This window comes from Tauraco erythrolophus, chromosome 4 (genome assembly GCF_009769465.1).
Source record: "Tauraco erythrolophus isolate bTauEry1 chromosome 4, bTauEry1.pri, whole genome shotgun sequence".
In the NCBI taxonomy this organism is placed as follows: domain Eukaryota; kingdom Metazoa; phylum Chordata; class Aves; order Musophagiformes; family Musophagidae; genus Tauraco; species Tauraco erythrolophus.
This window is the reverse complement of record NC_141468.1, coordinates 56,919,175-56,944,289: the sequence shown is the minus strand read 5'-3', so window position 1 is coordinate 56,944,289 and position 25,115 is coordinate 56,919,175. Positions and strand designations below refer to the sequence as shown.

The 25,115-nt window shown below is 46.1% G+C and overlaps 1 protein-coding gene across 2 annotated transcripts; it reads right to left on the bottom strand.

Annotated features, from left to right (window-relative positions):
- Window positions 1–1,871: 1,871 nt before the first annotated feature.
- FAM234B (family with sequence similarity 234 member B) lies at window positions 1,872–23,821 on the bottom strand. 2 transcript variants are annotated; one of them, XM_086610114.1, is made up of 13 exons: window positions 23,776–23,821; window positions 15,753–16,145; window positions 14,703–14,801; window positions 12,368–12,556; window positions 10,750–10,880; window positions 9,915–10,062; window positions 9,422–9,563; window positions 8,622–8,765; window positions 5,061–5,142; window positions 4,675–4,830; window positions 3,946–4,063; window positions 2,556–2,782; window positions 1,872–2,126 (listed from the first exon to the last, which is right to left on the bottom strand). In XM_086610114.1, the coding sequence occupies exons 1-13, from the start codon at window positions 23,810–23,812 to the stop codon at window positions 2,121–2,123; spliced, it is 1,872 nt and encodes a 623-aa protein (XP_086466240.1). In that variant the 5' UTR covers window positions 23,813–23,821; the 3' UTR covers window positions 1,872–2,120. The 2 variants fall into 2 exon arrangements, with proteins under 2 accessions (XP_086466240.1, XP_086466239.1); XM_086610113.1 differs by lacking the exon at window positions 1,872–2,126 and having other exon boundaries at window positions 2,290–2,782.
- Between the last annotated feature and the right edge of the window lie 1,294 nt (window positions 23,822–25,115).

Below are 25,115 nucleotides of genomic sequence, written 5' to 3'. Positions count from 1 at the left end.
CAAATCAAGCAAACTCATAATCTCTCAAGGGTGAAACACTGGTTCACATGACACTCTGATGCTGTACACAGTATTTATTTGCTCCACTGCAGTTCACAGTTCAAATACATTTTCCCAACAATATACAGACAGACTCTTTATTCACAGTGGGGATGTGTGTGTGTACGGGCAGGGTGGATTCACATTATTGTGAATTGGGAATTCTGAAACTGGGAATTGCTGACATCGCTGCACTTGAATATCAGTTCTCTCAGGAAGAACCTCAGGAGAATAACTACTTCAGGTAACAGCCGTTTCACCTTTCCCAGCAAGGTGGTGGCTAGACAGGAGGGAAGGAGCACTCCTGTTTAATCTTCGTATGTTACTGGTCCTCACACTTTCAGTCCCTATTACGCAGCTGCATTAACTGACAATATATTATAAACACTAAACCCTGTCTGGAGGAAAATGCCAGGCCTAGAGCCACTGCTACAGTTCTGCTAATATATACAAAGCTATTTACACAAAAATACCATTAAACATATACAAACTGTTCAGAGGCTCTGACACTAAGAGAGCAGGGCCCAAGGACCAGCCTTGGGGCTTGCAGCTAATCCTGAAGGGCTATCCTGGAAGCTTTATATGGTGATGCAGGGAAGGAGAAAAGAGAGGGTGATATAGCAAGGAGAGGTGTCAAGAGCCCAGGAGAGCAAACTCACAGTAGGCGTGCACATCCGGAGGCAGAGTCAAAGTCCTGCCATCACCTCACCACTCACAGGGAAGTGCAGGGAGGCTGGACGGGCACGTGCCAGCTGAAGGACTGAAGAGTCCATTGCAACCCTCACCTAAACCTGGCTCTGCCTGATGTTAAAGGTCAGACCTAGAAAGGCATACTGGGAAAACAGTCCTATATTGTTGCCCTGCACTGTAAAGAGCTGCTGAGGCACCAAAGCAGTTGCTTTTTATATGGTCATTTCTATTACAAGAATATTCTTGTAGATGCTCTGCAACTACAACACAGGAGACTGATGGCATACTCAGAGGCACAGTTCAAATCACTAAACATACTGTGAGCAAATGTGCCCTGGGGGTGGTCCATTCCTCCTGGAACTGCACACAGGGGGGTAAAACACACAGAAAAGCTTTCTAGTTCTGCCTCTGTCTGAGCCTTTAAACCCTGAAGCAGTGGTGTGAGAATCAGCTTTGCTGTGACTGGATCTAGTGTGATCTTTATAGTGCCAGTGGGGATCTGCTGGGAATCTATCCTACAAGGGATGTGATGCATGTGCAAAGGGGGACTCAACCCACTGGACTACAGTGTGATGTTACAGTGACACTTTGGGCTCATAAAAAGCTTAGAAATAAGATAATAATGGATAGAAATAAGATGTTAACTATTCACTTCTACATCATCTACATGAATCTGTCCTGAATTTGGGATTGAGAAAAGAAATATGCAAGTGCAAAGGCTGGAGAATGCTATGGGGACAATCTTTCTCTAGATCAAGTAATTCAGCCAGAGAGCTAGTTGATTTGTGAGTTCGGGGAAAGACGGAGGAGAGGGCTGAGAGCACAGAAAAGGTTGTAGACAAGACTAACCCTGCAGGAAACAGACAGAGGCTTCTCTCCAAAAATATGAAGATTAAAGCCGGTGGCGTCCTTTAGCCACAGCATTCGCCTTGAGTCATCAAGGCCCACTCTAGGCCTAGAGCTTGTTTGACTGCCTGGGAATACTGTTTGGACACAAAAAGGAGTGTCCTAAATCTCATTCATAAATTAAACATACAAAAAATATACATATATTGTATAAATTTATATATATATATATATATAAAAAAAAAGGTTTTATATATATATATATATGTATATAAATTCTAAATTCACATTTCCGTGTTACCTGGAAGGAAGCATGCAAGAACGGCATATGGAGGGGGAGATGCTGAATAAGGTTCCTCCGGTACAGGATAGGTCTGCCTAGGACAAACCTGCCTCCAGAAGCATTCCCCAGAGAACTGAAGCAAGGGGAAGTGCTTTTAGCCCCCATTCCCTCTACACAGCAGTTTTCCTGAAGATCCACAGAGCAGCTTCCTGTATTCCCCATACAGGCCACAGGTCCAACCAAAATCTGAGGAACCACCAGGCTAGAGCTGGAGAAGGAAAGACAAACAAAAACTAAAGCCAAAACCTATTATCATCCAGTCTGGAAGAGAAAAGTGATAATTCACAAGTCAGCAACTGAAACTGGGCACCACTATATGGAGGACCCTTGTTTGCCCATGTCAAAACAAGTGATGTCTGTCCCACCTCTCTGGTCCCTCTGTGAGTCTCTCAGTCCCTTATGATGATCACCCCCGGTTCTTTCCAAGATTCCCTTCCCTGTCCAACTGCCAAAGTGCATCTGGGCCTCACAATCTGTCCAGCATATGCCCAAAGGGGCAACCAGTCATCTTGCAAACAGTTTCTTTGCACCCCATCAGTCTCTTTGCATCCCAAAGAGCACCTAAATGTGTCTGCAGGGAAGAGATCAGATGTTTTCAAAGGCCTGGGTTTCATTAGGGGCTCCTGCACCATCTCACCTTCTGAGGAAAGTAAACGAATTTCAGTCGGGCAAGAAATCGCCTCACTTCTCCACGGCTGATTTTGGGAGTCATGGTGTCCTTTAGCCACACCATTCGACCTTGACTCATCATGGCCCACTTCAGGCCCAGCTTACTGACTGACAGAAATCCTGGCTGTTTTTCAGAGGTTGCAGTTGTTGTCACAGTGATGTGAAATGCATCCTTCTGGAGATCGTTAATTCCAACTGGTGCATCAGAAAAGGGAGAGAAAATATTGGTAAGGAGTAAATTATTAAATTTGTTCCAAAAGAAATTTTACAGTCTTTACTCAGTCAAAACATCCACTGGACTGAGGGTATACTCAGTCTGGGTTTACAACTATATGTACCACAGTTAATAAGGGAAAATGATTTTAAGTTCAAAATTGTCCATGGAAATAAAGTGAAACTTAGGTCAGAAATGGAAGGGTTTGTTTCCAGGTGATGTTTTTGAGTTTGATATAGGAGATGCGCATATTTCAATAATGCAGTTCTTTTTCAGAGAGCTTTCCTTCCCACACCTGTTAGCAGTTATTGTTTTACCTCTATAGAAGGGAAAATTGGTAAGCATGGTTAAGTTAGTTCACTTCAGTCACTGCGGAATGATCTGAACAGACCTCAGAAATCCCAGTTTCTAATAAACCCCTCTAAAAATTATATTCTATTTGTTCTTGACTGAGCTGTGGTTTTGATACAAATCCAATTAGATGTATCACTATGTAGCAGCTTTTCTATGCTTCCCGGTCTACTGGACTCAGTGCTGAATGAACTGATCTTTTATCCCACACTGCCATGCTCAACAGGCTGGCTCTAGCTTTAACTGCTTTAGAAAGAGCAAGGAAATACAACAGGGACTGTACAATCTTGTACAGATGTTAAATCCAGACTTAACTTTTCCCTGAAAACACACGTTCAAATATTTTGGATTCCCCCTTTCAAAAAGAAAGAGGAAGAAGCAGCACAGCTGCTATTTCAGAGAGCAGGAGAAGATGGCCAACATAGGCAGAAGTGTATCTGAGGTGACAGAGAGAAGTTTCACAGTGATTCTTCATGCATTGCCTTAAATCATAAATAGCTCCATGGCAAGCAAGGGAATTTCTCTGGTATAAAACATGCATGAAATCAAACTCAGACCTTTCCTTGCTTAAACACATGCAAGAAACTTGGCGGGTCTTTTATTTGCAAAGTAGAGGTTGGACAGGACCTTCCTTCAGGAGGAAGATGAATCTTACTCCCATTCATTCTGGCCCATGTGTGGAGGACCTCAGGTGCTATCTCTAAAGGCACAACTACAACTCACTGTTTCTCACAGCTACCTCAGCCTTCGTATTTCTTTTAGCTTAGGTAGTTTCTCCTCCATTTGTACTTACCTGCTGAAGCAATGACTTTGTCTGTTGCATTGGTGAGGTCCAAAAGGACTGTAGGAAAAACAGGATGGAGGAGATAGAGGTGGTGCAGCACTGGGCGCTCAGGTCTGGGACCAGGTTGCTGTTGGAACGAAGGACAGAGAAAAATGTTACAGTGGGCTGGCAAAGAGGAGATTAGCTTTGCCAAAGAAATAAAGAAGTTTTCTAATGCCACGCTGTCTTTACATGGATCAGAGAATCAAAGGCTCTGTGGTTTTACAGAGATGAAATTCTGCAAAGTTTTTTTTCTAAAACAGAATTTGCTCCACTACTTCTGTTTGGTAAGGCTGAGATCTGGCTCTGTTAAAGCCTGCTTGATGGGCAAAGCTACTGTCTGGAAGTTTGCGTCTCCACGCCAATTCGTGCGCCTGCGTGCAGAGAAGAAGTGGTCTGGGGCTGGGAATAAATCTGCAGTAAAAATATCTCAGTCTTGCAGAAAAAAAATGAAATTAATGCAGAAAGTTTTGGTTTTGTTGACGTAAACTTTCTGTCAATAAAGCTTTCTAGTGAAGAACTTGCACACAAAAACTCCTGTGTTCAGGCTCAGAGAAGTCAGAGGAAGCAAGAGGAAAAGATGTCCCTGACAGCCTTTTTGTATGGCAGATTTAAAGTTCAATTATAACAGAAATAAAAGACAAAGACTGCATGTGCCTCACAGAAAAATCTCAAAGTGAAGAAAGGATGCTTGCTCACCAAACTTTGTAATACAGGCTGTGCTTCATCAGCCCAGAAGAGAAAAACAGACTTCTTGTCCAAAGTCATGACTGACAGTGCATCGAGTTGCTGCTTCTGCCACGGGAGTTCCTGGTTCCAAACAGGGAGTCCGGATTTGCCATCTATCACCACCACCTCAAGGCAGGGGAGAAATCTAGCATTAATGGGTGTCCAGGTGTGGCTGTACAGAGAGCCCTCTTGCAGTGGCATGGCCTGTACTGTTCCCTTTCATGCCTGTGGCCACACAGTGATGAGTGTCAGCCACAGGAAAGGGAAGAGTGAGGAGCAGGGAATGATCGTTCCTTTCAACTCAACCTCCCTCCCTCCTGTGCTGCCTTTGCCCTCCTTGCCTTCATTTGCTTTACCTTTTTATTCCCAGCTCCAGTCTGTGCTTGCAGCATGAAGTCCAGAGTTTGGTCAGCACCAAAGAAACCTGGTACAGGCTGGCTGCAAATTTGGAAAAACAAACACTCAGCCCCATGGCAGAAAAGCAGGGATTTCAGATAGAGGCGGCACAGTTGCTTTCATCCTCCATTCTACCTCTTAAAAAGGCAGGATTTGCCCTACTAAATAAGATCTTTCGTCCACTCAGAACTGTTCTGACTGGCAGGAACCATTCGTTGGTAAATCAGAAAAGTGAAAAATGATCAAGCGGCCCATGGTGCTTGTTAGCCATTCAGAGTCGTCTGAGGAGGGGCGTCCCTTGCTGGGCTGTGTAGACATCTGTTTATCACTCTGTGACATGACTCTCAATTATTCTTTCCTTAGCACAAGAACCTGTACAGTTTTTCTATGGTCATAAAAAATTACCCAGCCCTTTCAAAATGCATCAGCAGATTTGACCTCCTGCTGAAAGTATATTTCCCAGTCTGCCTTAGCTGTGTGAAATGGCTCTTAAAATGCTCACCATTAACATCAGCCCATGATTCTTTGTTTTCTTACTGCTGGTGGTTTTACAAGCCTTTTTATAACCTTTAGCAGTTTAAATGAAGTCCCCTCTCATCCTCTCCCTTCTGGGTGACATAACACTATTAATTTAATATCTCTCATTATAACTGTTTTCTAACCATCTTGCTTGCCTTTGGCTTTTTTAGTCTTATATATCTACCTTAAATTCACCACAGCTAGACATAAGGCTCTAAATAAGTACAAACAATTCCTCAAAATTCAGAATCAGAAATTTTATGGCAAGGCAGGATCATCAGAACATGTCCTCCCCCCTCTTGTTTATGACAGATTGCTGTATTTCACTCGATTAACCAAGTATCAGTAGGCTGAGTTTGACTAGATTTACCAGCCATGAGGCTTGCTACAGAAATACAAAGATGAGATTAATTCATCGCTTCTCATGACAGTTAGTTCTAATGATTAATCTCACCCAAAAAAACACGCCTGCATTTTCATTTTCTTGAACATGAATGCCTTTTGCCCCAAGGCACTTGTTCTTGCTACGGCAAGATTAAAATGCCTGTTAGCTCCCATTACTTACACAAGGTTATGAACTCACCTATCAGGCTTCTCTTTGATCATATAAACCCACTGACTTAAATCTTCCACGCTAAAGCATTTTTTCCAGATCTCTTCTCCAATTTTTTCCATCTTCCTCTTTAAAATATGCATACCAGAATGGTTCCTGAACAGCAATGTCAGAGTACAGCAGCGGCTTTGACTTTTTATAGTCACTGTGTCAAACAATGTAATTCGCTTTACAGACACCTTTGACAGCCAGAACCGACGCTTTCAAGGCAGTATCATGGGACACTCCTATAGCTTGAAAGCTCTCCAGTAGCAACAGGAAGTAGTAGGTAGCTCTATCTTATGGACATAAACTTAAAATCTCTCCTAAGGTGCCTCTTCTCGTGTCCCTTATGGGTTACAGTCAGCAGCAGATCCCACAAACTGAATGCAGGCAGGCATATGTATTTTAGATGCTACCAATCAACTGAAAAATCGCCTGGGCACTTTCTCAAATGAACCAGGCGGCTAGTAATTATTCCTGCCAAACAGTAATCCCCACAGCAACCTGCTATTAATCCTCTCTCATCTGAAACATTCATTTACAACACAATTTTCAACAGCTTACTCAATTTCATGGTCTCTGAACTTCGCCCTTGTTTTATGACTACTGATTCTCCTTTATAGTTTTCCAGGGATCTCGTTAAAAGCTATCTGGAAATGCAGCACATCTGCAGCAGCCAGCTTGTTTTTCTCGGAGACTGCTTCCAAAGGGCTGGACTCAGTCTGCTAGCTGGAGTGGTGCGTTTGGGGCAGGTTAACCCAGGAAAGGAGGAGCTCAGCTGGCTCTGTAAGCTTTCTCTGATGAGGAACTGGGTTTGAGTCTGTTTGACTGTCTGGTCACACTCCTGAGCTGAATTTGTCACCCAGCCTGTGTTGCTAAAGCAGATCTCCTCTAAGTCCTAAAAAAAAAATATCCTCTTAAATAAACACCTGTCCACAATATATTCAGTATATCATATTTCATTTCTCTCAACTCTGAGGAAACAGGCAGTCCAGGACTTTAGCACAGAGGCCTTGACCAAGAATTGCTTTCATTATTTTCCAATGCCTATCTGGCAGCTCCTGTACACATGTTGTACTCTGTCCCTTGGGAGGTCATGGAACCAGAAAAAACATGGCTGAAGTGCAGCAACCTGGAATACTAGTTGCCCAGAGAGGTTGTGGAGTCTCCATCCTTGGAGATATTTAAAACCTGATGGCACACAGCCCTGAGCAACTTGCTCTAGCTGAGCCTGCTTGAGAAGGTAGGTTGGACTAGGCAATCTCCAGAGGTGCCTTCCAACCTCAATCATACTGTGATTCTGTGAATGGAACAGGTAAAGCAGTCTTCAATCCTTCTTGACTGGAACCCATAGAAGTTTTCCAATTAATTAGTGGGTCCATTTAGAAATTCCTTGCATATAACTGATTTTACAGCATCTGTGAACTGGCTTTGCTTAGTCAGAACACAACTACCCTTTGAACTAGACCCCAGACACATCCAGATGTCTGCAAGCTCTGGGCCCAAAACACTTTCAGTCCATCTCCTTTCCCCACAGCAAGATTAACTAGCTATAAGCCATTCCTAAAGTCTTTGCTTATGTCACCCATCAGCTCTCAAGAAGGCGGACATTATCTGAATATCAAATCTAGTTGAACACCGATTTGTTTTTTTGCTTAATGAAGTTCCAATGCCTTCTTCCCATAGATGCTCTTGACAGACAGGTAACACTGAGATGAGCACTGCTTTCTTTCCTCTAGACAGCAAAGCAAGCAATTTGTTTCCCACATAATTTCCCTCAACTGTGCCCAACTGCCCTCTGCAACTATTTAATACTGGGCAAGCTGAAATTGCTGGTTACTATCAACCCACAAGATCTGGCAATTACTTAATTTCCCTGTGTGAAATTAGAGCATGAGCAGTATTATTTTAAGGTTTACATTTAGTATAGATGGTGTGCTGACTGCCATCAGAGTGCTCATTTTCAGCTTTCAAGGAACATTAAGATCTGTGGGCCATACACAGACACCTTCACTAAATACTTAACATCACTAATGCAACTGCTCCTCTCCACCGAGCTGACAAGTAGCAGCCCTAGACAGCAGATGGGCTGAATCACACACCAGTAATCCTCTGAATTCCAATGCCACAGTAGTCATGACATCAATGTTGGATACCTGAACCAAGGTCCTTATTTGTGATCACTCACAAGCATACAGCTCAGATTTCCAGCCTTCTGTTCCTCGGTTCCCCACCCCTCTCCTCCTCACTTGCTCAGTGATGCATTTCCACATCTCCATTTCTAAGATTTCTCTGCAGACATGGAGAATTCTTCTTAATTGCTTTCTAAGGAGCACACGTGCTTAAAAGTGAAAGGCAGGAAATGGTACAGAAAGAAATAGAAAAATGTTCCCAGTGTGTATGTAACCTGCTGATGTTCTGCAGTTCCAGGGTCCAGCGGGGCTCCAAGTCCTGTCCTCGCAGTAGGATCAAGCCCTCCTTGGTTGTGATAAGCAGGTTGCTGCAGTTTGTGTCAGGTGTCTTCACCATCTGCAGGAAGTCAACACCCCCACTGGGACAAACGGAAAGCAGAGAGGAGATTCTGAGGCTTGTATCTGCACATCTCAGCACTAGCTGCCTGTCTACATGGCAATTCATCCAACCTAAGATTCGAACTGTTCTTGGAGAAGCCCATCTCTTGCCCAGTGATGAAGCTTACCTTCCTTTGGAGATTCTTCAGCTAAGTGGGCTAAATTCAGGTGTGGGCTTTTCTGAACATTTTGAGTTACTATAAAAAGCATGGAGTGTGGAGGTTCACATGTGTTCCCTCCCCTTATTCCTATCCAGGCTGACCTTGACCACAATTTGGCAGTAGACAAGAAGGAGCTGAGAAATCCAGGCCCATAATGCTGTACATAGACTGAGCTTCCCAAACAAACTCCATTAGCTGGGACCACCTTTTTTTTTCTCCTCTAGGTATACACAGGGGGTGGAAGAAAGGAAGAAGGAGCAGAAGCAGCAAAGGATTCCCTTTTACCAAACTCTACACTTCCTCTGTTAGGACAGCCACAAGACAGGAAGTTAAAAATGAGTTCTCCAGAGTACTGTTATCAATTGGGCAGCGAAAAGAAGTATTGAAGTAGGAGTGACCATTTCTTGGAGCACTAAGAAGTGCCTGCTCTCCCCTTCCCTTCCCAGCAGAAGCAAGATGACAAGTCTATTTCCTACCTGTAAATGTCTATGAGCTCTGACAGGTTGACAGATCTGCGCTTTTCCCACTCCGGCTCCTCCTGCTGCAGCATTGCAGGAAAGCTGTCCCGATTTCTGGCTTGGGTAAAGATATCCCTCAGGGCAACTGCTTGAACATTACCTGCCAGGAAGAGTAAAGATGAAGAGACCTGCCTGCAAAAGTTAACTCCTAGTAGCACAGAGGGTCCTTGGGACCACTGTGGTTGTGGCAGAAGGTAAAGAAATGCCCAGAGCTGGAACTTCCTCAGCATGATGTGCCTTTGGGAAACTCTAAGGTATTACAGGCTAGCAGCTATTGGTGCTCCTGCACTTTTCCACACCATGGCAGTAAGACTCATTCCCACGCCTTCTACTCCTAGCTTTTACAGCAAAAGACATGGCAGAGATATCCCAGGGATGCTCTGGGCCATTTTAGGTAAAATGAATGTTTTCTCAGTAAGGTGTACTGCTGGACAGGCAAGGTGCATCTTACCAAAACCAAACAGGATGTAGATGGCTCCCCGGTTGGTGATATGGACTTGGGGGCCAATCACTTTCCCTTCTCCATTGGTGCTGTACTTCACAGGCCCACCTAAAGCAGTTCCAGTCTTTCCTGACACCAAGACGAAAAACAACTCAGGCTGCAAAGAGAGAGATGTAGGAGATTTTTAGCAGTGCTTTCATGCACTTGCGCTCTCAGAATCTTCCCTGGTTCCCACAGCATGAAGCTCCACTGCTTCTGCCCTCCACAGCAAGATCTAGCTAGTGGTCTCTGTCTCTTTGCTCAGTCTGGCTTCCTGGGAGTCTTACATTCATGCTTTTCTCTTGACTGCAAATGCATCAAAGATGGAAGGGATTTCAAAAATCTGAACTCCTCTAACAACATTAATGCTAGAATTGTGGGGAGAGATGAGCACGGCGGAAATCTGCAAATGAATTAATCACACAAGTATTTATTTCTTTTGGCTAATCTGAATGCTTCTTTCTCCGGAGATCTATCTCAATATGGCTCCCTACACTGCTGCTTAACACTCACTTCAAACCAAGCATTCACTGAACAGAAACGGATAACTCTCAAGCCTCAGCCAGGGGTAAATAATGACCCTTCTGTTCATTCACAGTTGACAAGAAACACAGGTAGTGTCATTATTGCTTGATCTCACTGCTCTGACCTATTGAAAGGAAAAGGGTGCTTTTCAGGGAAATGTTAAGAGAACAAAAATTAGGGGCTCTTGCAGCTCCTGTTACAGCCTTTCCAGATCAGGCTTGTCTGTTCTTCCTCTAGATAATCAAGATCTTTTCAGACCTTGAGCAGGGATATGCTGTACCTCTGTCTCTTTGAGGGCCAGAACAACAATATCTCTAATCCCATCTCCATCTACATCCGGAAGAGTTGCAGCTGGTGCAGCCAGGATTCCACTTGAAAGATGGATGGAGTTCAGCGTCCAGATGGTCTTGCCTGCGGAAAGAACGGCATGAAACAAACCTGCAGCACTTGAGGAACCAGTGAGTATCCCCAGAAGGTTCCAAAAACCTTCCTGGAGGAGGGAGCAAGAGAGCTTGTCTCCACTGTTATCTGAGAAGGAAAGACAAGTCTACAAACTGGGGCAAGCTGCAGTGGGAAGCAAAATTCTTCCCCCAGCATTTCTTCAGATTGTCTTTGAGTCCTGCTGTGCTACCTTCTTAGCATCTCTCCAGAAAGGCCTGAGCCCAAAACACTTCCTGAAGTAGCAGAGAATATTTGAGGTTCACTCTTTGAAGGAGAACTTAAATGAGAGTGCTGCTCTGCAGGACAGCAGTTGTTTTCCTCAGCCAGCAGTGAAATCTGTAGGTAGACTGCAGGAAAGGGAACAGATGGGCAGTTCTGATATTCAAAGTGCAAATCTGGGTCTCAGCTAAATTCTTAGCAGCAAACAGCCAAGCCAGAATGGCATGCTCACTCCATCTCAGGGTGAAAGCATGTTAGCAGACGTGATGTCAAATGGTTCAGCAGTCCAGCATGGACTGAGCTGGAAACTCAGTAAAACCTGACTTGCAAATTGGCAAATAAACCCCCCCAAAAAAGGAAAATGAAATTCAATGCTTTTAGTTCTCTGTGATTCTTTTGCCAACACTTCTGCTTTTTCAATAAGAGTTTAAAAATGCTCTTCTGCTGCTGCCGCTCTGTAGAACAGGGTTTGCCCCTGCATGACAAAGGAAATCAAAGGTCAGACCTGCAAACGCTTGTGCACATTAGTAACACTACTACTGCTGGTAAACGAGACAGCCAGCAGTCCGTGCAAACATTGCACAAGTCATCTGGTCCCTAAAAACATTTGAAAGGTAAGTTCCGCTGCTCGTTGACTTGATCTGTCACTTAAACCCAAGGTTTCTTGTATCTCTCTGTTCTGATTCCAAAATCATCCCTATACCTACCTATGAATATTTCTACCAGTGAATCAATGTGGTAGAACAAACAGTAAGCAGAGAATGGACGCGCACATGATCAAGTGATCAAAAATGCAACATTAATTCACATCTAATAAATTCTTCTATGGGCCTAATTTCTCTGGAAGGTTTACTGGCTGTAGCATATGTCCTTAGATAACTTCTCCAAGAATATTCAGCTTTTCAGTGCTGTTAGGTAGGTGCTGAGTTGTACTAACAGCTCAACGCTGATGATAACAGACCTTACATATCCTTTATGCCATGGGGATGCTACAGGATAAGATTAACACTTTGAAATGTTCTAAGATGGTAGGATGAAGATGCTGTCACAGAGCAGCAATGGTTTGGATTCTCTCTTAACCTGTGTAACCAGAAATTCATTAGTGCTTTGACCTTTTCCTGTGTCACTAGATAACAGCCACCATAAAGTGCCAGCACTGAATCGTTCAGGCTTATTAGTCCTTTAACAAAAACAAAAAAATAGTTGCATATTTCTAATATGCTGGTAGTTGACTCTACCTGTGGAGGCCCCGAGCAGGCTGAGGAATTTCGATGTTCCTGTAACAAGGCAGACGGGCTCTGCGGGTGCCCCTAGTGACAGGCCTTTGCACTGCACACTTCGAGTCTTCTCTGGAAGCTGGATGGACCACAGAGTGCTGCCATTCATGCCAGAAAGGGCCACCACAGTTACGGAGGGCCTAGAGACACCTGGAAGAGGCAGGAAAGAGAGAGCAAAATCCCTTGGCATTAGAGGCTATGTCCATGCTGCCTTGGGTCTTTCCGCATGAGTTCCAGCTCTAGCTTCTGGACCTGAGCAGCTCAAGCCAGCCACATCCACACTGCCTGAAAGTGAAGGTCAAATCCCACCCCAAGGCTGAGTGTCTCTGCCTGCACAGTCTAGCAGTGACCTCCAAGACAAGCTGGGCTGTCAGCCAACAGCACAGACAAACATGGAGGTTGGACCTGAGCTCACGGCAACAAATGTGGTCAGCTGGGCACAGAGGAACCAAGATTCTGGGGACAACCTGCTCAGTTGTGCTGACTTGCTGGTGTGAAACATACTGCTGTCAACCAGACTGATCCTTCCGATTCCTCTCTCCCTCAAGACACTGAACGGAAGACTTAAGTGATTCCCAAGACAGATACCACCTCATGTGAAAGTCCTAGGTTGTCTGTAATTCTGGGGCAGCAGCAGGTGACTGGCAATCTGAGAGCTTTTTACTTTGTTTTCCAAATGAGTTTTATTGTTGTGAAAAACAAACTGATCGAAACCCTATTGGTGTAACTCAGGGGTCCTTTCCTAATTCATCTATTCCACATTCATCATCTTACAAAATAATTGTAAGAAAAGGTGCTCTATGGTGTTTCAATTGACTATTGGCTCTCATTCCAATTCTGAGTAACTTTTAGTAGTTCAGCCTGTCTTAGACATAATTGTGGTTACTGTAATCTCCACCTGATATGCTCATATCACAATTTAAGAGGGACTCCTACAAATTTCAAGATAACAACAGCCCCAGTTGACTCCCGTCTTACTGGCAAAACAACAAGTGACCTGATTACATGAAGGGTGTATTTGGGCCACTGACTAAAAGCAAGTCTGAGCCCACCCTCTACATCAAACTCATCCTTTCTCAAACTGAAAATCATCTGGCTTATGCTAAGCAATTGCCCCAGCCCAAGTTCTCTTCATTGGCTTGGCAAGGACCAAGTGCAGATAACTCTTGAATGCAGCTCATAGCTGTTGTTTGTACAAGCTGGAGAAACAGCTAATGTCATCATAGCTTATTCCAGCAGGTACCTATCCCAAGCTTCTCTCTACTGGACACGGTGTGAATGCTCTGAGCACAAGCTACAGGAGGGATGATGTCCAGCTATGTGAGTTTAGGATTGTGACATGCTTACACCTGCTTTAGTGCCTGCTTTTTGTCTTCCAGCATAGCTATAGCCCAGGGTGCAGCTAGGTATGATTAGTTCCATTCAGAGCATGCTGAGAACTGTACATGTGTCTGCAATGAAAGATAAATACAATGCAATGGCAAAATACAGAACAAAATGACAACCTCTACAAATTGAATGCAGCCTTCATGTCAACAGTATCTCCCTCTCTCACGTTCTTCTTTAACTTACTCTACAGTTTTCTCTCTGCTTATAGGTGTTTTTCTATAGGACTTGCTGTGAAATACCAAGGACATTGCTTGGGCCATGGAGAAGAAGCATTTTCCCTCTCTCCTAACTATACTTTTATTACCCTTTGAAGAGCCAAGGCATTTTGCTTTCACAAGAGTTCTCTTCAGGCTGTGCAATGCATGCTTGCTCCCTGAATATGACTCTGAGACCAAACAGATTCACGTAACCTCACGTGATGCCAGGCTGGGCAGATGCAGTACAGCAGGCAGCTGGGAACCTCCAGAAATTCAAAAGTCCCATGCAACCGGATGCCACTGGACTTAGCAGCCCCTGTATAACAGTGGCCAGTATCAGCTGCTGCTACGTCACCTGAGGGGCATGAAGGTTAACAGAGAAAGGAAAAGTAGCCAGGAGAAGGAAGCAGAGCGATACCTGCTAAACAGCCAAGCACGGTAGCTTCCCCACCATTAGCCAGTCACTGACTGGCTTTCTATGAATTAACAACGACATTGACCCAATGGGTATGGGAGCACAGGCCTGCAATGAAAATTATGAGCAGCATGACAAAGCACAGGCACAGCACACCAGACATTTTAAGGAACTCTGAAACCAGCAATGCAGTGGATCCGCAGTGTCAGAAACTCTTCTTGTGTGTAAGAGAAATATACAAAGGTCTGTACTGACATGTACAGAAAAAGGAGTGGAAAGGAGCTGAGGTGCTTACCCATGACGCTAGCATTCATCAAGGCAGTGAAGACAATGAGGATGTCAGGGAGCCCATCGCCGTTCACATCACACAGCTCCAGTGGGGATAACACACCACCTGCAACAGTCACAGAGAATCACTGCACTGTTGTCAAAAAGGCCACCCAGCCCATTTTCCATGCTGGAAGGGAAGGGCTGGCCCAGAAAAGAGGCTTATAGACAGTCAAGCCTCATAGAGTCTGCTAGGTAACCACCAATGCCAGGCAGCTCCCACCACGGCAAGATCTTTCATTGCAAGGAAAGGCAGAAATGTAGCATCTGGCTCACAGAAAGAAAAGGGAAAAGTGGAGGAACTAACAGAAAAAGATTTCTGCTTCCCACTTCACTTTCTGACGTGATGTGGAAGCAACATATCTTATGAGAGACTTGAGAGCCAAGGGCAGAAAGCAAGGAGGGAGAGACATATCTAGACCTGTAAGAAATTATTTCATAAACCATGGTTACTTTACTGCAGAAGTCAGAACGGGAGATACTTTAGAAATGTTACCTGTGGCCTGTATAGGATGAAAAAAGATCTCAAATGTTGATTTATGGATTCAAGCAGGGCAAGAAGACAAAAGAAATAAGGTTAGTTAAGCCAGTTAGAAGACACAAAGACTTCTATCCCTCTCCTCCTGAACACATCCACACAATTCAGCGTGGAGGTGCTGGTGAAACCCAGGGTGTAGAGAGGGAGGCACTATGCTTTAAAGTGGGCTGGGCCATCTCCATCTGGAATAGAGAGCACCATCCGGTCAAAAAGGCAGGATGGGAAAAGAGTCAAATTGCTTTTCAGTGTTGACAGAAAGAGGATTTTGTGGCACTGTTATCTAATGATGCCAGATTTCACAGGCCTCAGCTTGAAGAATGAGCAGGACACAGCCGCCTGTCTATTACCTCGGAGCATCTGCAGTGGTGAGGAAGGGCCTCTGCTCTGAGCTGACTCTCCCAGATAGGTCTCTCCCGCCGATGCCCAGCCTGGGAGCTGCCACCTCCCCCACGTCAGATGCTGTTCCTGGGGCTTTCTCACCTGCTCCTTGACCTAGGTTGCGGTCCCATGTGTTATGCAAGTCTCTAGGGGGACAGGGAATTAGAAATGCGCACACCAACACGAGAATCATGGAGATCACCACAGTGAGCAGAAAGATAGCTGTGCGCAGGTATGGCATGAGGGAGGAAGCAGCCTTCTGCTCCAAACTCCCAGACGTCTCTGCAGGATAACCCTCGGGTACGCTTTCTGACGTGTGCTGCTTTGTCATCCCAACCTCCACATCAGAGTCAGGGTCCTGCACCTCCTCGGGAGGGCTCTTTCCATTCTTGACCCCCCCATTCTTCTGGATGTTGAGTACCAGGTCATCTTCACTTTCATCACTGTCAGCCTGAGTGAGGGGATCATATTCCCCAAGGTCCGGGCTCTTTTTTCCTGAGGAAAGAGAGAGAGAGAGACAATAAAGCATAGGATCCTTGCTTTTGCAGGATCTCAGAGGATAAATGGCTGCAGTGATACAGAAAGAAGGACAGCACAGACTGCATTTTGCATAGATCCAAGTGAGAGGTGTAAGAGAAAAGACAGGGTCTGTCCATGTTTCAGAATAGCAGCTTGCAGCAGAAAAGATGCTGACAGTTTATTTCCCCAAGATAAAAGTGTATCTATATATAATATCTATATACATACACACACACACACACGTATGTGTATATATGTGGAATTCATGGCTGATTTAGCTCTAATACTTTCCTGTTCAGTAGTAAAACACACTGACATGAAGTCATGCTTAACACTCCAAGTACCTAAACCACAGCACTCTGTCTTGACTTCAGACCCTGAACTCCTTTAGCATTTGCCGATCTCTAATCCCAACACAGCCTCTATTCACTCACAGTCTGTGTTCTCTGAGAGGGCTTCCCTCTGCAACTCGTTTTTCCCCTGCTCCTCCTGCCTGGTCCAAGCAGCACTGCTCCCTTATGGTGTGCCACATCTGCTGCCCTGCTGCACAAGGGATATAAGGGATAGAGCACTACGTACAGTTTCTCTGCCGTGATGGTAAAAATGGGTATCGACTACCTGAAGACAAGGGTAAAGTGATTTTGCCCTTCAGGGCTGCCCCTCTAAGACACCAGCTTCTCGGCTCAGCATTCCAAGAGGTAGTGCTCCAGCCCCTGCAGTAGGAAACCACAGTGCTCCTGCCCTGTTCCAGTTCCTACCAGAGCCGACAGCTTGCACTTGGCTTTGCCAAGATAGAGAATTTAGTACTGATGCCTTCAGGTGATGATACAAGAAAGTAGCTTAGCTTTAGGTGTCTCACCCACAGATGCCTGGCACATGGACAACTTCACCCTCAAGACCTAGACGGCCGCAGGGACTGTGACGAGGGCAGGTGCGGAGCTCGGTCATACATACTGGCGTAAGGCCAGGGCCATCTGTTTATGGGGGCAGGCAAGATCACGCAGACTCACCACCCTGAGCTACGAGTGGAGGATCACGTCTCAGGGAGCTGCCCTGAGCCACCAGCCTGGGCATGGAGCCATGGCCACTGCCCTGGTGACCGCAGGGTCTCAGACTATTTCTCTCTCTCTCCTATTCCAAGGTGGGACTTTGCTATCCCAGATATCTGCCTCATTTCCCTTTGCCTAAAACTGACCCGAGACATGAGCTAACTTGTGCCTGAAGATGCCTGAAGTGATACATGCAAGGCATAAATAATAAGCAAAAATACGCAAGCTGTAACCACTCCCAGACACTAAGATGATGGGAAGGCTTTACAGAGTGGAAATTGAAAGGCTTTCACGATTATTCCTCCTGCATGAGATAATATGCCTTACTTCTGTTCTTCCTGTTAAAGGCAGACTCATAGTTACAGATGTACTATAGTATCTAGTTAGTGCAATGCACCTATTTTGCATCATCTAGAACCTATTTTGCGGCACGTGCATCTCATTTCTTTCTCATTTCTTGTCCTACAAAAGGACCTTCACTTCCCCTTCCTGTACCACTCATAAATGGTATTCAGTGTCAATTTTAGGATTTAAGAAAAACTGTCAATCCCACTAAAGGCCAAATGCCCCACACTAAGTGGAGCACCCAGGACAACCCAAACACACTGAACAGAGAGAAACAGAGATTTCTAACAAGATCCACTATCTAAATCAGACTCTTCCTTTTTGAACTAGGAGCTTCTACAAAATACTCACATTAAAAGATCTGGTGCACATACACACTCCAAAAAGCTGTTCCGTGCAGAGGCAGAGCACCCAGCTAAAAGATATCACATTCCTATGGGATGGTTCAGTGTATCCCTGTGAGATACTGCAGTTTCACATAGACCTGCCTTAAGCATGCGTTCAAAGTACGGGCTTTTCTCAGGAAGTCTTGATAAACTTGGCTTCATCCTGTGAGCAGCACAGAAGGCCATCGACCTCAATGACACACAGTTCTCTGCTCAGACTGCAGTGACAGCGCACTGCTGTCATTGTCACTGAATTTCCCAGATGTCTATACAGTAGGTCGTGCTGACAAGTTGCTGAAAGAGTACTCAGCGAAAACAAGAAATTCCAGAGAGGACTCGCTGGGAGGGTATTGGCAGCTTCTCACTACAGATCCAGATGTGCCAGTTCAAGCCAGGTCAGAGTGATATGAAAAGCAAATGCTGGCCCAAGCGTAAATGGAATTTAACATGGGAAGTCAAAGCCTGACATTTAGGTTAACCAGACTGCTCCTGGTTTTGGAAACTGGTGTGTTTGAGTAAAACAACTCAACACCATACTTAAACTCCAGATATACTGTGATTTGTTGAATTATTTTAATTCCAGACAGTCAACCCAGAAGACTGAAATCTGCTGTTCACCCTTGGGGCAACTAAAAGCATTGACAGGAATGAGCTTTATGTGGAACAGTTTCATTCTGGATCTCTAGGAGACAGAAAGGACCTCAAAACTATGGCTCACCCACTCCTTGAACTCGCAGGGATTGAGATGTCGACAACATCGACAGTGCTGTCAACCACGGATGACCCATAACAGGAACACCTTTCCTGCTGAGAACCACTGATCAGAGGCTAGAAAACAGCTACTACACAGTAATGAGTTACAGCTTTTGGTGATCTATGTAGGAAAGGATCTATTGAGTTATAGAAAAGCTATAAGGCACAGAGCTGCTCAGTCTTATTTCATGTCTAAGCCTGACCAGGAACCAGAAACTGGCTCTCTTTCTCCCTGTCTTTCCTCAAAGTTTAGTTGGCACTCTCACAAAGTACAGCCACTCAGTAAGGTCAGGCATAAAACCCCCTGCTGATTTCTTTTTTTTAAGCCAAAAGGAGGAAGACACTGCCCTTTAACAACGGCTGTTGGAGCACTCACCTAGCACATGGGAAACCCAATTGCATACCTAATCTCAGAGGATTCAAACACTCATCTCCCGCTGTTCGGGTAGAGCCCTAACAACTGATCTGTAGGTGTTTGGGAATGTGTCCAGAGGGCTGGTGAGGATGTGCTCAACCTGGCCTTCTGAGGCTGTTCTGCAGTGCAGAGAATACGTAACTCATGATTCACCTAGCTGGAGAGAGAGTAGAAGGAACATGACTCCTCCTCTGTGTTTTAGGTCACTTGCTGTGGGATGGATGGATACCACACATGGCTTCCACTAATGATTTTCCAACAGAGGAGTAAAAAAAGAGAGACACAAACAGCAGTAAAGAATGTTTGAAAACAAGGGGAGTCTCACACTATTTAGAGAACTATGATTTACTGAGAAGTGCTCCAGAAGTCAAACTCTTTCCTTTCTGGTCAACAACAAGGCTTAGGCTGGGAGAGGACACTTTGTCCATCAAGAGAATGCTAAAACTGCCTCTGTTGCAACTGATCAGCTGTGAGAAAATCCAATACTCTCGTGCAGTTTTCAGCTTTCCATTGTAGAAGTAGAAATACCAAGACTTCAGACAGCCTCTTGGTCAAACCCTCACCCTATCACCTGCAATGATAATCACTGCATAATCTTCATGATAAATTAGTCCCTGTGCGAAAGAAAACAGACTCCAGATCTACCTTGAGCAGTTCTGTGGCCTTGTGTATGTAATAGAACTGTATAACTCACATCTTTTTATCTGTCTTTTGCACAGCATCTTTAAGTGCAGATAAACCTTGCATCCACTTTACAAGGATGGACTTCGTACCAGCAAAGTCGGTTTCCCTGCTGCTCTGCGTTCTTTCCTACAGGTATAGTAAATAAACTGCTTCTGTTCTGACCTGCTTTTAACTGTATTCCGTTTATTCCACAGCACCAGTGATAAAGCGGTGGTTCCCAGTCAGAGGCCTGTGGTTACAATCAATCTGAGGAACTGTTGCTTGTGGTCTGTGGCTAAGCTACTGGTCATGTTGCCCTGGATGGTTTTTTTCAGCCACTGGAAGAAAAAGCAAATACTGAAGAGGGAGGCAGAAGAGAGAGAAAATGTCCCAAACTTACCAACTTTCAAGGGCAGTTGGACTCTAAACTGCACTTCATGACTTTGAAAATACCCTGTGCATTTGCCTAACAATACTTTTTATAGAAGCAGCTCTTGCAACTACTGCAGTAGAAGAATATGAGCTCTCAAAGAAGAAAAGATGAAACATGTGATCATGATTCGGAACGCAGGCATCTGTGAGGTGATCTGTGTCGGAATCAGGTCTCACTCATAATGAAATACTCATTTCTAGCGCTGATGGTTGGAAGATATTAACTGTAATCTTTTTTCTGGTTTTGACTTACTGAAAAGGCTTTTCTTTGCACTTAATTTGGAGTGAAAATAGCAGATCTTGGACTTTAGACAAGTACAAGTCTCTGCGTTATTCCAATGAAGACATAATGGTTCCAGTATCATTTGTACTCACTTCATGTTCTGTTTATTTTTCTGTTTTTTCCCAGCTGGCAGTTGGCAGGCACCAGTCACTGGGTACTGCAGACATATCTCTAAGTCCATGGGGAGATAAGTTGCTACATATTGATGTAATTAATTTAATGAGATGCAGCAGTAAAACACAGCTATAGCAACAGGCTTTCTGGTTTCTCATTGCTGTTGAAAGCTCCATTTTTCTAGAATTAACCACACAAACAAGGTAGAATATAGGCAATTTAACCTAAGGGCTGATGCAAGAACTGCTTTCTTAACTACAGTTACAAGGCCTGCGTTCTTTTCCAAATCAGTGCCTCCCAACAGCATATATCAAACAGATCATGCTGGTTTCAGAGGTCCCGGAAGAGATCTGTACCTGTTACTGTACAGTTTCCCAGTGGTCACACCCCAACATATGTACTTATACCCAATAGTTCACACTTTTCCTAAATAAGCTTAATGTAAAAATGTTTTCCTTCCCGCTTAGACAAACATACATATAACCAGGAAGAAATTGATTTGTAAACAAGACTTCTTTAAATGAGATGTAACAGGTACTACATAACATAAAAAATAATGACTCCTGCTATGGGTTACTAAAAGCTTGCGGGAAGGGCCCTGAAGACATTACTGTGACCTTCATGGACTGATGGAGGAAGAAAGTACAACCTGCCCACTGAGTGCAGCTTCACAGACTGGGGCACTGTAGGACCACAGTGGTGTGGGACCAGTTAAGCAACCTGGACATCCATAAATCCATGGGTCCTGATGGGATGTACCCGCGGGTGCTGAGGGAGCTGGCGGATGTCATTGCCAGACCACTCACCATCATCTTTGCTAAATCGTGGGGAACGGGAGAGGTGCCTGAGGACTGGACGAAAGCAAACGTCACTCCGGTCTTCAAAAAGGGCAAGAACGAAGACCCAGGTAACTATAGACTGGTCAGCCTCACCTCCATCCCTGGAAAGATAACGGAACAACTTATCCTTGGTGCTGTCTCTAGGCATATCAAGGATAAGAGGGTCATTAGGGGCAGTCAACATGGCTTCACTAAGGGAAAGTCGTGCTTGACAAACCTGATAGCCTTTTATGAGGACATCAACCAGTGGGTGGATGATGGTAGAGCAGTGGATGTGGTCTGTCTTGACTTCAGTAAAGCATTTGACACAGTCTCCCACGACATCCTCACAGCTAAACTGAGGAAGTGTGGTCTGGATGATCGGGTAGTGAGGTGGATTGTGAACTGGCTGAAGGACAGAAGCCAGAGAGTAGTGGTCAATGGGACAGAGTCCAGTCGGAGGCCTGTATCCAGTGGAGTCCCTCAAGGGTTGGTACTGGGACCTGTATTGTTCAACATATTCATTGACGACTTGAATGAGGGAATAGAGTGCATGGTCAGCAAGTTTGCTGATGACACTAAACTAGGAGTGTGTGTCTGTGCTGTGCTGCCATTCAGAGAGACCTGGACAGGCTGGAGAGTTGGGCGGGGAGAAATTTAATGAAATACAACAAGGGCAAGTGTAGAGTCTTGCATCTGGGTAAGAACAACCTCATGTACCAGTACAAGTTGGGGACTGAACTGTTGGGGAACAGCACAGGGGAAAGGATCTGGGGGTCCTGGTGGACAGCAGGATGACCATGAGCCAGCAATGTGCCCTTGTGGCCAAGAAGGCCAATGGCATCCTGGGGTGTATTAGAAAGGGTGTGGTTAGTAGGCTGGGAGAGGTTCTCCTCCCCCTCTACTCTGCCCTAGTGAGGCTGCATCTGGAATACTGTGTCCAGTTCTGGGCCCTGCAGTTCAAGAAGGACAAGGAACTGCTTGAGAGAGTCCAGCGCAGGGCCACAAAGATGATTAAGGAAGTGGAGCATCTCCCTTATGAGGAAAGGCTGAGGGAGCTGGGTCTCTTTAGCTTGGAGGACACTGGGGGGGACCTCATTAATGTTTATAAATATGTAAAGGGTGACTGTCATGAGGATGGAGCCAGGCTTTTCTCAGTGGCATCCAATGATAGGACAAGGGGAAATGGATATAAGCCGGAACATAGGAGGTTCTGCTTAAACATGAGGAAGAACTTCACAGTACGGGTAACAGAACACTGGAACAGGCTGCCCAGAGAGGCTGTGGAGTCTCCTTCTCTGGAGATGTTCAAAACCCGCCTGGATGCGTTCTTGTGTGATCTGACCTAGGTAGTCCTGCTCTGGCAGGGGAATTGGACTAGATGATCCTTTGAGGTCCCTTCCAATCCCTAACATTCTGTGATTCTGTGTGTGGTGCCAGGAAGAAGTCCTCCTCCAGCAGTGCACAGCTGGGCCCTGTCTGTCCCACGGCTGTCCCGAAGGCAAGACACGGTCAGGAGGGGCAACCAGACACTTTCCCATTGTCTGAAATGCAGACAGGTGCATTGGCACCATCTCCAGTTCACCGAACAGCAACTAGCATGCTCTCAAGATCTGTTTTTGACCTGTATTTTCATTCCCTTTTAATCTCCTCGCTGATGAGAATGGTTGTTGGACTGCTGCTCACCGCCCTATCTTTGAAAGATCTGGTTTCCTGACACAATAGTCCCTTATGCTTGAATATCCTTTCATCTCGCTAAAGATCTCTGGCTGGAAGATACGCGGAGGTAGCAGGCAGACTTTAAACATTGACTTGGGTAATTGCAGTGTAACGTACAGAACTCTTGGCCTGGTTTTTGGAGGTAAAACCCAGCACGAGCGGCTCAGAGAGGGAATAACGCTTTCTCGCGGTGGCGGCGGCTGCCTCGAGCCCTGTGCCCACCTCTGCGCGGCCTGTGGGACGCGGCGCCTCCTCCCGCCCTGCCCCGGCGCGGCTCCGCGCAGGGCCGCGGCCAGGCCCAGGCTCCCCCCGCCACGCACGACGCCCCCGGAGCGCCGAGGCACCGCGCCGTCCCTTGCAGCCCTCCCTCCGCCACGGCACCTGGGCAGAGGCCGCCGGCCCCCCCTCACCGCCTGCGCCTCCGGGGCGGCCGGGCCTGCCCCTTGCCCCTGCGCCGGGACTCGCCCCACGTCGCCGCATCACCATGGCAACGCGCCCACCGCCCCCAGGCAGAGGCAACCGCGCATCCCCGCCGCCGGGCGCAGACCGGGAGGGACGTGGCTGCCCCGGCTCGGTGCGGCGCGGCGCCGCCCGGCATTCCCTCCCTCCGACGGGTGCGAACCCCTTACCCGGCAGCTTCAGCGCACGGGACAGCACCGTAGCCATGCTGGAGGAGCGCAGTGCGCATACGCGCCACCGCCGGCTCGCCGCGCCTTCGCGCGGCCTGCTGGGAATTGTAGTTCTGCGGTGTGTGGGAGCGCCCGCCCCTCCTTTCCCTTCCAGGTTGGCCGCGTCGCTCCTCGCCCGCTTCTGTTGGGAGCTGGGGCAGAGGCAGAGGGGTGGCCGCGGGGCTCACTGTCACGGGGAATTGCGGGTGAGGGCCGCTCAGTGGGCGGCGGAGGGCTGCGAGGGGTGCAGGCAGCCGGGCGCTGACGGCTGCTCCCCGCGGGGCTGTCCTTGCCGAGAGCCGGCCTCCGGGTGGGATGGCGCCGGGGTCATCACCTGGGAGGTGCCGCTCTCCCGCGAAAGCGGCTGCCCGCCTGGCAGGAACTTGGGTTTCTCACTGAAAGCGGCGTTCTTCACTGGTTCCGTCGCCTTTCATTTCCTCCCTGTTGTTTTACCAGGTCACCGTGGACAGTCCAGATTCGTACAGCCCCCGCTGTGTGCTGAGCACAGACTCGTGCAAAAATGTGGTCGTTGTCTTAAGTGATTTACACAGAAAGTGCCAGTCCTTTAAGTTGTTCTTGGTATATATATCTGCCTTCATTCTTGGGAAGGTTTTGGTGGGAAGAAATCGTATTTGTTGATTTTATTTTCACAACTTTTTTTTTTTTTTCTTAATTACAGTACGAAAGACCACTGGGGCGTTTTCCAAAGCTGTCCTTGATCTTCACGACAGCCTTCTGAAGTAAGCGAACAAATGAACTCTCCCTTTCCCACGATGAGGAAGTTAAGCAAGGAGAGTTTTGTGGCTTCGCCAAAGCCACAAGGCTCCAGCTTCCTGATTCCCAGACCCATGCACAGGCCGCTTCTTCAGGTCATGACTGGTGTGAGAACTCTCAAGGCTGACTCCTTTGCCACAGAAGAGGAGAAAGGAGTATTGGCTAAATATGTCAAAAGAGAGTCCAATTGTCTAAAGAACACATCATGTTTCCTCAGCATCTGCTGCTGCTGCTTTCCCCTCTTTCAGGTGTCGTTCCTGTGAATAATGTTCTTACCCTTTCCTGTCTATGTCTATCCTGAAACTCTAAATAATAACAGTGAAGGAGCATAAGAGAGACACCAAGTGGTCTAGCTGGTGAAAAGAATTTTTTTCACATATGAACTGAAAAGAGAGTAGTTCTGATGCAAAACCTTTTGGTATGAGAAAGATTTTTTCCATTGATGTCATCAGGCTTCAAATCAGGACCTTCCTGAGAACACAGCACTTGAGGGGCAATCCCAGGTGGCAAACTCTGGAGAAGTCATC